Source organism: Eretmochelys imbricata, chromosome 2, assembly GCF_965152235.1.
Source record: "Eretmochelys imbricata isolate rEreImb1 chromosome 2, rEreImb1.hap1, whole genome shotgun sequence".
NCBI classification, from domain to species: Eukaryota; Metazoa; Chordata; order Testudines; family Cheloniidae; genus Eretmochelys; species Eretmochelys imbricata.
The window spans coordinates 116,477,522-116,489,543 of NC_135573.1; the positions used below are offsets into that span (position 1 = coordinate 116,477,522).

At 41.9% G+C, this 12,022-nt stretch overlaps 1 protein-coding gene across 7 annotated transcripts in view; it reads right to left on the bottom strand.

Moving 5' to 3' along the window:
- The window catches only part of RREB1 (ras responsive element binding protein 1), a 142,625-nt gene that overhangs the window by 35,911 nt on the left and 94,692 nt on the right, over window positions 1–12,022 (bottom strand). For all 7 annotated transcript variants that reach the window (XM_077810672.1, XM_077810673.1, XM_077810671.1 and 4 more), the window contains 2 exons: window positions 11,181–11,325; window positions 9,842–9,981 (listed from right to left, as the gene is read on the bottom strand). In XM_077810672.1, coding sequence (XP_077666798.1) covers window positions 9,842–9,981; window positions 11,181–11,325 — 285 coding nt within the window. The remainder of the gene's footprint in view (window positions 1–9,841; window positions 9,982–11,180; window positions 11,326–12,022) is intronic.

Sequence of the window (12,022 nt, forward strand, 5' to 3'; positions counted from 1 at the left end):
ATATGGCCCACAGTTATTTGTACAACAAAAAATGTAGCTAATTTTCTTATAATTAAGTTTATGTCTTTGGTCCTAAAAGATACGCATCAAGAAGGCTGCTTGACAGAATCACAGAGCTAGAGCTACATCTGACCAGAAACAATGTTGATCTATTTTTTAAAAAATGACTACAAATGTACCTGGAAAAAAAAAATCGTATGGTTCAGTACCAAATGGCCACAAAAATCTTCATTTGCACAACACACAGATGGGTAAATGTACAGACGTGCCTATGGGCACACAAATGCAATTTTACCTCTTGCAGTCTCCTTTGAAAATTCAGTCCTTCATGTTCCTTTCAAATACCCAGTAGTTGCATATTTTAGAAAGCTTTTGCAGAAATTAATAAAAGGATATTTGCTACAGAAAAGGGCCCCAATAAATGTTCTCTCTCACTACATTACTTAGGAAGAAAGCACATCTCTCTCCAAGAGCTTGTCTACACTAGAACAGCTCTCTGTTGATGACAACAGGTGTCAGCAATGGGTATAGCTGAACCTGTACTGAACATGGCTTACCCTTGTCTGTACTTGCAGCTAAACCATGCTCAGTACCTGTTCAGCTGCTCCCCTGCTGATGCGGTCACTAGCACCAAGTAGTCTTTTTAGTGCAACAAATCCTGGGAGATGGGATGGACTAGCACACTAACGACCTGCTATACCAGCCTCAAACCGCCGCCCACGCACAAAGCTCCTTTCTGTAGTACACTCAGCACGTCATCCTGTTTCTATTCTTGTAACCAAGCTAGATATTCAACACCCTGTGACATCCTACACAGCTTCACACAGGGGATGTCCTCTCTGCATCCACTCACTATCTGATATCTTATCCAGCAGCTTCAGATTCCCAGGCTCACAGCACAATGAGATCCCTGATGTGACCATGCAGTCTCTATGTCTGAGCAGGACTCAAGTGCTCTGTAGAATTTCTTCGTTCTCTTTTAAATAAAAATGCTAGAGTTCACTGTAGCTAAAATTCTAGTCTGTTCTGACAAATCACCACAAGGACAGATGCTCTAATAAACCTCACCCTGTTTTATTACTCAGTTTTACTTTATTTAGTCAGTGACAGACTCCAGTTTGGCTACATGGTTTTTGTGTTTCCTTGAGATGATTAGGAATTACCTTCTGCCCCAGAAAGAAAAGGAGTACTTGTGGCACCTTAGAGACTAACCAATTTATTTGAGCATGAGCTTTCGTGAGCTACAGCTCACTTCATCGGATGCATACCGTGGAAACTGCAGCAGATATTATATACACACAGAGATCATGAAACAATACCTCCTCCCACCCCACTGTCCTGCTGGTAATAGCTTATCTAAAGTGATCATCAAGTTGGGCCATTTCCAGCACAAATCCAGGTTTTCTCACCCTCCACCCCCCTACACACAAACTCACTCTCCTAGTGGTAATAGCCCATCCAAAGTGACAACTCTCTTCAAAATGTGCATGATAATCAAGGTGGGCCATTTCCTGCACAAATCCAGGTTCTCTTACCCCCTCACCCCCCTCCAAAAACCACACACACAAACTCACTCTCCTGCTGGTAATAGCTCATCCAAAGTGACCACTCTCCCTACAATGTGCATGATAATCAAGGTGGGCCATTTCCAGCACAAATCCAGGTTTTCTCACCCCCCCCACCCCCATACACACACAAACTCACTCTCCTGCTGGTAATAGCTCATCCAAAGTGACCACTCTCCCTACAATGTGCATGGTAATCAAGGTGGGCCATGTCCAGCACAAATCCAGGCTCTCTCACCCCCCCCCTTTCCTCCCCCCCCCGGGGGACACACACACACACACACACAAACTCACTCTCCTGCTGGCAATAGCTCATCCAAACTGACCACTCTCCAAGTTTAAATCCAAGTTTAACCAGAACTTCTGGGGGGGGGGGTAGGAAAAAACAAGGGGAAATAGGCTACCTTGCATAATGACTTAGCCACTCCCAGTCTCTATTTAAGCCTAAATTAATAGTATCCAATTTGCAAATGAATTCCAATTCAGCAGTTTCTCGCTGGAGTCTGGATTTGAAGTTTTTTTGTTTTAAGATAGCGACCTTCATGTCTGTGATTGCGTGACCAGAGAGATTGAAGTGTTCTCCGACTGGTTTATGAATGTTATAATTCTTGACATCTGATTTGTGTCCATTTATTCTTTTACGTAGAGACTGTCCAGTTTGACCAATGTAAATGGCAGAGGGGCATTGCTGGCACATGATGGCATATATCACATTGCTGGATGTGCAGGTGAACGAGCCTCTGATAGTGTGGCTGATGTTATTAGGCCCTGTGATGGTGTCCCCTGAATAGATATGTGGGCACAGTTGGCAACGGGCTTTGTTGCAAGGATAAGTTCCTGGGTTAGTGGTTCTGTTGTGTGGTATGTGGTTGTTGGTGAGTATTTGCTTCAGGTTGCGGGGCTGTCTGTAGGCAAGGACTGGCCTGTCTCCCAAGATTTGTGAGAGTGTTGGGTCATCCTTCAGGATAGGCTGTAGATCCTTAATAATGCGTTGGAGGGGTTTTAGCTGGGGGCTGAAGGTGACGGCTAGTGGCCTTCTGTTATTTTCTTTGTTAGACCTGTCCTGTAGTAGGGAACTTCTGGGAACTCTTCTGGCTCTATCAATCTGTTTCTTCACTTCCGCAGGTGGGTATTGTAGTTGTAAGAAAGCTTGACAGAGATCTTGTAGGTGTTTGTCTCTGTCTGAGGGGTTGGAGCAAATGCGGTTGTATCGCAGAGCTTGGCTGTAGACGATGGATCGTGTGGTGTGGTCAGGGTGAAAGCTGGAAGCATCTAGGTAGGAATAGCAGTCAGTAGGTTTCCGGTATAGGGTGGTGTTTATGTGACCATTGTTTATTAGCACTGTAGTGTCCAGGAAGTGGATCTCTTGTGTGGACTGGACCAGGCTGAGGTTGATGGTGGGATGGAAGTTGTTGAAATCATGGTGGAATTCCTCAAGGGCTTCTTTTCCATGGGTCCAGATGATGAAGATGTCATCAATATAGCGCAAGTAGAGTAGGGGCTTTAGGGGACGAGAGCTGAGGAAGCGTTGTTCTAAATCAGCCATAAAAATGTTGGCATACTGTGGGGCCATGCGGGTACCCATAGCAGTGCCGCTGATCTGAAGGTATACATTGTCCCCAAATGTAAAATAGTTATGGGTAAGGACAAAGTCACAAAGTTCAGCCACCAGGTTAGCCGTGACATTATCGGGGATAGTGTTCTTGACAGCTTGTAGTCCATCTTTGTGTGGAATGTTGGTGTAGAGGGCTTCTACATCCATAGTGGCCAGGATGGTGTTATCAGGAAGATTACCGATGGATTGAAGTTTCCTCAGGAAGTCAGTGGTGTCTCGAAGGTAGCTGGGAGTGCTGGTAGCGTAGGGCCTGAGGAGGGAGTCTACATAGCCAGACAATCCTGCTGTCAGGGTGCCAATGCCTGAGATGATGGGGCGCCCAGGATTTCCAGGTTTATGGATCTTGGGTAATAGATAGAATATCCCAGGTCGGGGTTCCAGGGGTGTGTCTGTGCGGATTTGATCTTGTGCTTTTTCAGGAAGTTTCTTGAGCAAATGCTGTAATTGCTTTTGGTAACTCTCAGTGGGATCATAGGGTAATGGCTTGTAGAAAGTGGTGTTGGAGAGCTGCCGAGCAGCCTCTTGTTCATATTCCGACCTATTCATGATGACAACAGCACCTCCTTTGTCAGCCTTTTTGATTATGATGTCAGAGTTGTTTCTGAGGCTGTGGATGGCATTGCGTTCCGCATGGCTGAGGTTATGGGGCAAGTGATGCTGCTTTTCCACAATTTCAGCCCGTGCACGTCGGCGGAAGCACTCTATGTAGAAGTCCAGTCTGCTGTTTCGACCTTCAGGAGGAGTCCACCTAGAATCCTTCTTTTTGTAGTGTTGGTAGGGAGGCCTCTGTGGATTAGTATGTTGTTCAGAGGTATTTTGGAAATATTCCTTGAGTCGGAGACGTCGAAAATAGGATTCTAGGTCACCACAGAACTGTATCATGTTCGTGGGGGTGGAGGGGCAGAAGGAGAGGCCCCGAGATAGGACAGCTGCTTCTGCTGGGCTGAGAGTATAGTTGGATAGGTTAACAATATTGCTAGGTGGGTTGAGGGAACCATTGATGTGGCCCCTTGTAGCATGTAGTAGTTTAGAAAGTTTAGTGTCCTTTTTCTTTTGTAGAGAAGCAAAGTGTGCGTTGTAAATGGCTTGTCTAGTTTTAGTAAAATCCAGCCACGAGGAAGTTTGTGTGGAAGGTTGGTTTTTTATGAGAGTATCCATTTTTGAGAGCTCATTCTTAATCTTTCCCTGTTTGCTGTAAAGGATGTTGATCAGGTGATTCCGCAGTTTCTTTGAGAGCTTATAGGACTTACCAGTATGAAGCCACACTCTGATCTCAATCATGTGGGTGACTCAAATCAGCTCATTGGAGTTACTCTGGATTTAAAATGGTGTAAATGACATCCAAATCTGGTTTGTTGTTTCTAACAGCGGGACATTGTTTAAACTCTCAAAGCAAGGAGCTCTTGTGACAGAACAGGATGCCAGTGAATTAAATTGACAAATGTCATGCAACTGACCCCTTTTGTCTAGTAGCAGTTACTAGACTAGGCTGGGTAAACTATCCTCACTAATACAATTTAAAATGATGACTATAATTACACAGGTGAAATGGCAGGGTTCTTAATTTGCCAAAACCAGAAGTAAGGAGTCTGTGGGGGCATCTATGCTGGAATATTTCATACCTGTCCTCCAGCACTTGGCAATAGTGTATGTATGTCCTTGTGTATGTTGGGCTCAAGATTATTCAGCACAGTGTCATGAAAGCGATTTTCAGATTTACAATGTGCTGAAAAGGCTTGGACCTGATTTATGCTTGCACTGGTACTAGAAAACAGGTATGAAATTTTATAGTATTACACAGAGCACGCGTCTCTGGTATTACATGCTACTTCAAGTGGCAGTGTCGTCATGTAAGCAGACGAACACAGAACTTTGGGTCTTGGCAAATAAGTAAATTATTTTCATCAGCATTTTGTTTTCAAATGTATTGATTTTGTCATTTTTAAGTCTACAGATATATCCTAGATAAATATAAATGATTTGTTATCTTAAATGAGTCTTTTTTGTTGTTGTCTAAAATAATTTCAGTGCACTTTAAGAAAATCCTACAATTCAGTCTCCTGGCTAGTTTCTCTCTTGGTTGCTGATTAAAGGAACTATCATAACAAAGGACAGAAATATACTGCTGTAAATGTGAAATATTCTAGATACTTTTAAAAAAGTGTCATTACTTTATTTATCAAGTATAATTTTGAATACAAGCACAAAGGCCCTTTCACCGTGGCATGACTTCAATCGGACTCCTCACATGCTTAAAGTTAAGCACTTCTATAAGCTTTTGCAGGATTGAGGCCTAATGCAGCCTCTATGTGCAGCATCCTGCCACCTACAACAGGTGTTGCCAGGAAGTGTAACAAACTCAGCCTGACCTGAACTGCAAGCAGGAGCCCATCTCTGGGATACAGGAACTGATTTGTTCCTCCTATGTGATGTCATATAACACCAGGATTCCATCATTTGAACACTAAAGTTCAAGTAATTATTCTGCTTAGACAGTATATTTCTGCTTAGACAGTGCTGGGAACACCACCTAAAGTTAGATTTGCCTAAAATGGAAAGTATTAAGACCCAATTTTCAGTTGCTTATAACTTTACGAAACTTTCATTGTTTGGTCTGAAATTTTCCATGCCTGGGGTCTGCCTCCAGCTGAAATTTTTTGTGAAAAGCTTTAGAAAAATGGATCAGCTGATTCTGAAAATGAAGTTTGGGAAGATGTCAGTTTTCCCCCTATGTTAATAAGAGCTCACAACTGTTTTGTTGAGAAGCTCTAGCATTTCCATGGCATTTAAAATTTGGCATGGGATGTATTGCCCAAGGGTGTCTTCACTACCTTTCTGAAAATCTACCCAAATTTGGTTCAGTTATAAGCTTAATAAAAATAATTAAAAAAAAAATCACTGCTCGGACATGCTTAACAGAAGTTTGTAAGATTTCATCTAAGAGCCTTCTACAGTTACCAGTTACTCCATTAGCTCAAGTGGTAAATGTCTTTACAATGGATCTAAAGTTCACAACCCCGCTGATAACCCATGGGCGGGCAATATGTTCCACATAATGGCATTTCTATTTTATCAGTTTGCTGGGCTCCTGTACAGAAGTTAAGAGTTTAGGATCGTGCATTTAAAGGCACCGTCTTGAATGGCCCAAAAGAGTACATTTTTCAATCAAGTCAGCTCAGTTAAACTAGTTTTTAACCCAACAGAAAAGCTCTCTGAAGGCTCGTTAAGATGCAGACCAACACATCTGAAGCCACATGAGCTCTTCTTGCAGTTGCTGTAATTAAATAAAAATATGTATTTATTTTAAAATGTGTCTAGAAGGCTTTTGAAAGGTGTTAAAAGCTGGCCTGCAGAATGATTAGCCCCTCCCTCATCTCTGTTCTGAAGAGCAAAGAGTGTTTAGGGTAGGGAAAAATGTCATTGTGTCCCCCTGAAGCTGTGAGGGAGGAAAAATTAAAAGCCCTTTCAATCACGGGTACAGAGAGAAGTGAAGATAGCTGGGGCGGGGGGAAAAAGGGTAACCTTTGGTTAGAGTAAAACCAAGTGAAGAGATTTTTGGTGTACGTGCTTTAAAAAAAAAAAAAAAACCCTCACAGATTTTACTTTAAGCCTCTTCCATTGTACTTGCCAAAGGAAAGAAGAGAAACCTCACACACTGTCTCTAGAGGTTTCTTCTCAGGAAATCCTCATGTCTCATACTTCTTGAGTTTTGCTGGTGCTGCTGATGCAGTTGTGAGTGGTCCATCAGGTGACATTTACAGGCATTTTTCCATTTTTGACAACAACAGGGAGCCACAAAAGATTCCACAGAAGTAAGCCTCTGTGAGAGATTTCTCCTTTTCCCTGTTGGCTGCATAGCATTTCTCAGCTCAGCTAATTATATCAACGCTAGGATACAAACTCACCAAAATAGCTGGAGCCCTGCAGAGAAATCACTGGCTTCTTTAAATAACCCAAGCAGGGGAGAAAGAGGATAAAAACAGCACTGTTGTGCCACCTCCCACTGATAATGGTCACTGCAAGACAGTGAGACAATGTTGCTCTATCCAACTAATGTTGCTAATTAGGGTGTGGCTTCCAGAGAGTTCAATGGGATGAGAGGCTACCCAGAGAGGTTAATTCCATGAAGGAGCTGCAGTACCTCAAGCCAATTGTTAGCATAACAAAGGGCTCTATTTATTGCCCAAAGGGTAGAGCAGTTCTTACCATAATTATCAGACAAAGATGCAGGACTTAAGATTTTACATAACCAAAAGGTACTCTCCCAAAAGGAGCCTTGCTCACATAATCAATGGATTAAGTATTGTTTATTCTGCTGTAAGTAAACAATGAGGTACTCACAGCTCTGAGGCTTTGCATAAACAAGCAGCACTCAGGAAGACAATGTCCTGTGTCTTTTTCTTTCATTTCAAACAGCTAGCCCTCTGATGTAAAGTTGTTCATTTGACAAGAAGGGAAGGGTAAAGGCCCACCCTGTAAATTACAGAGTCTCATATACTGACCCAGAGGCTACAAACCACTGGGCAGTGCTCCCTTTCCTGATTCTGACAAGCAGAAGTGTGTGAGAGAGGCTGTTTACACAAGAACCTTTCTGAAAAATGACCTGCTGCAGCTACCACCAGTGCAGTGCTAAATCTACACGATATGGTGATTAAAAACCACTAGGAACATTTTTCCTGTACCGTGTTTATGCCTCTGAATCCACTGGGAGAGCTACATTGGTGACCTAGATGGTGGGAAAAGGTTAGTGCACTCGGCCTCACAGCATTTGTATGTGTGTGGAAGACAGAACAGTCTTACAATAATAAACACACACACTGAAAAAAAATCAGACCATGTGGGAAATTTTAAAAACAAACAAAACACTTAGTCAACTATTGGGAAATTTCTCCAATTCCAATAATCGATGGCCAGTCACTGACACAGCTGCTTTGGTACAAACCCCATGAATAGACAAGGAAACCATGGGGCATGGCTACACTGGAAACTTCAAAGTGCTTCCACGGCAGCGCTTTGAAGTGTGAGTGTGGTCACACGCGAGAGCTGGGAGAGAGGTTTCCCTGCGCTCCTGGTAATCCACCTCCAGGAGGGGATTAGCTCCCAGCACTCGAAGTCTGTTTACACTAGCACTTTAACGCGCCCTGACTTGCTGCACTGAGGGGGGTGATTTTGCACACCCCTGAGCCAGCAAGTTAGAGCGCTATAAAATATAAGTGTAGCCAAGCCCATGGTTTATACTGGTAAAGTATCACTGGGTTTCAGGCAGGGTACACCATGCTTGTCCTTGTCTAGACTAGGACAAGTATGCACCGCTGCAGCTACACTGGTGGCAGGACACGGATAGCTGCAACCAGCACAAACTCCCAGTGTAGAGGAGGCCTAATTTAAGGATTTTTGCTTTTAACGCAAGAAGACAAATAAAAGTGAGGATCTTTTGCTTCCCTGCACTGCAGTGACAGCACAACCAGTTGCAGTGGCTATCATATCCATGCCCTTTCCCCCCCCCTTTTTTTTTTTTTATTAAAAATCTCTAATTTGATTAAAACCTAATACTTCATGGGGGACCAGTCTGCTATATTGGGCCAGCCCAGGGCAAATAATGCCCTGGGGCTTGTCTAGACTAGGATGAAAGGTGGGTTTTTAAAACATGTTAGCTTGCTGCATTTCAAGGTTAGCTGGCCAAGGTGAGCTATAAGTGCATTAGAAAGTGTTAAAACATTTTACAAACACACCTTTTATCCTTATGTGGATAAGTCACAAAGAGCAGCCTCATTCCAACAGACTCCCACACTCCAACCCTGCCCTGCACCATCCAGTAGGAAAACAAATCCTCAGAAATAGAAATCTTTTCAGAAGGGTGAAGAGTCAAGTCAACAAAGGTGTCCAACTCTGTACATGAGTGATTTATTGCTGCTCTTCAATGGGAGATATTTAATTTCCAAGTATTTAAACCAGACTTGAAATCTGTGTTATTTAGGTCTTCATGCATTTGGATTTACCTTTTTCTATTATAAAAACAGGAAATGTCACAGCAATCACTCAGACAAAAAATTATACCTTCTGAACCAAATGAAATGACATCTAAAAAACATTGTTTAACTGTAAATTTTTCTTCCTTAAACCACTATCTGATACTTCACATTTCAAAAGGTAAAGCATAAAAGTGTACATTTTTGGTAAGATCGCTTCTTATACATGGGAACTCCCCTGCCCTTATTTAAAGCAAAAATCATTTCTGCATGACTGGTTACTATAACCATCCTCTCCATCCATTCCTTCTTCTTTCCCCCACCCCTAAAAGAGGGGAGTCAGTTAGTAATTAACACTTATAACTGGTTTTCATCTTCAAAACACTCTGTACATAAAGCTGGTCAAAATTTTCCGAACTTCCAGTTAGATTAAGCTTTTCATCAAAAATTTGATTTTTGACAGCTTTCCCGCCCCTCCCCCCAAAATTCATGGGTTTTTCCAATTAAGCATCACAGCACCCCTGTGAGACAAACTGTATTACTCCTCATTTACAGATGGGGAACCGTGGGGCAGAAAGGTTAAGCAACATGTTCAAAGCCACAAATGGAGTCCGTTAACAGTGTAAAAGGTGGAATGGAACCTCCCACACAGTCCTCTGGTGACAGGGAGCATGTCCAGGCCTATTTCTTACCTCAGTGAGGTATCTGGATGGGTCTCCATATGGGTCTCCAGCCCATACTTGCATACAAATTCTTTGAAACACACTGGACAACGATAAACTTCCTCCTCAGCCTTCTTCTCCACTTCACTGGACTGAGCCTCCTCGACAACCTTCGGAGAGATGAAAACGCCCGTCACAAGGACTACACTCAGTGAGCCAAACATGCAATCCGGGCAGAGCCTTTCTGTCACAATGTACCAGACCATGACTTTGCTACAGGCTACTGAAAATGACTCACTCCAGAGAGAGACAGAGCGCTGCCGGATCAACAAGATACATCAGCTAAATGTTAACTAGTCCTTTAGAAGGTACAGCTGCATCACCTCAGATCGTCATTGCTTATGAGAACTAAACAATTCATAAACAACTTTAACAGGGAAGAAAATGTGCACGTGAGATGTTCAACTCTGCTGACCATTTAACTAGCATCATTACCCCTCCCCCATCACAAACCAGGCTGTCAGCCTAAGTTATTTATGCCAATGAATCACTGCCAGCCTCTAACTCAAGTGATCCAGAGAAGAGCAGTAAAATTGTTCATGTTTTCTATAGACATCTTCTAATTACAGGAAAAAAAGAACGCACAGAAACAAGAGATGTCTACATTGAGTTACTGCTAGCCTAAAGAGTATAAAGGGCCACTGTCAAGTTAAATTTGGTATTGAATTTATGTTTTGTATAAACAAGCTGTTATGAAACTCAAGCCCAATAGAAATATTTTATTAAAAAAATGCCAATGGCAACTTATTTTTTTTCAAATTAATAAATATTTCCTTGGAGTGTTTGAAGGATAAATACTGCAGCAGTATGCTAGTATGGGAGAACCTCAATGTGAAATGGACTACAAACCAACTATAAATTTTCCAGAGAAAAAATTTAAACGGTTGTCAAGATTGCAAGTAAATATTAGTGACTTGAGCTTTAAAGGCCTTCCAAGACTGTTAGGTTTATCAAAAAAAATAACACAATCCTCCACACATCAGACTGAGTTCCAACCTAAATGGGTAATTTATTCCCCCCCCCAGTCTAATTTTCATTGTCCAAATTGAAATACAAAAAGGAAAAACAGCTTAAATAGTGAAATGTAAAAAGAGATGGTGAAACTCTTTCAATTTGAATAATCTAAGATGTTAACAACACAGGTAAGAACATCTGTGTTTTAAAAATATATATGATTTTAACTTGACAGTGTTTTCTGGATAGGTTCTTTCATGCACAATTAGGTAAATATCAGATATGAGAGGTTAGGAAATTGAAATGGGGAAAACGGTTGTCAGGAACAGATTCTGCAACATGCATTGTAAAGAACCTTTTTTGCGGGGGTTCGTTCCTCTCTGTCTGTCTCAGGCTCATGACTAAGTTTCCTCTTACAGGATAATCGTCTGCGCTTCAGAGGAGATGGGGGAGTTGTACTTGCAGTGCTGTTTGGATCCTTCTCGTGAATCTTCATGTGTCTAAGTAGGAGAGGGAGGAAGACAGCCTTTCAGCACCCAGATCAGGATTCTGAAATTCAGCATAGTTTTAATCCAAATACCATTCCAAATATTTGACTTCAAGTAATAAACAACTCCCATAAACTGGATCGTGTTTTTCAAGCAACACATAATGTAGGGCCTGATCCTACAAATGCTTACTACCGAGTGCACGAGCAGTCTCATTACAGTAAGTGTTTGCAAGATGGCGCGCTTAAAATTAATTCATGCTAGATGACAAGAACCCTTCTTTCCTATGCCAGGACGTACATCAGCTGAAAATGGAAATCACGTGGCTTAAGGAAGCATCACAAAACTTGAGAACATGTCCTATACATTTATGAAAATATGAAGTCCCCAGGGTTTGATTTTTATAGCTTAAAATTTATAAAACAAGGTCAGTCTTGTTCTGTTATATGTATCTTGCAACCCTGCTAACTGTACCAGGCATGCTTATAAACCACCATATCACCCCCCCAAAAAATTGTATGAAACATGAATATATTACAAAGCAGCAGGAGTGGTCTGTATTTTACTGAAAAGGATTGGTTTATAAAAAGTATGGATGCATTTCAAAGTTGAAAATAATCATGTATTTATAGATACTAATTTATAAAATGTAGAGTTGGGTTCCCCCAATGAAAGTTAAATAGATTTTTCAGGTTAACCAAGGCCTTGT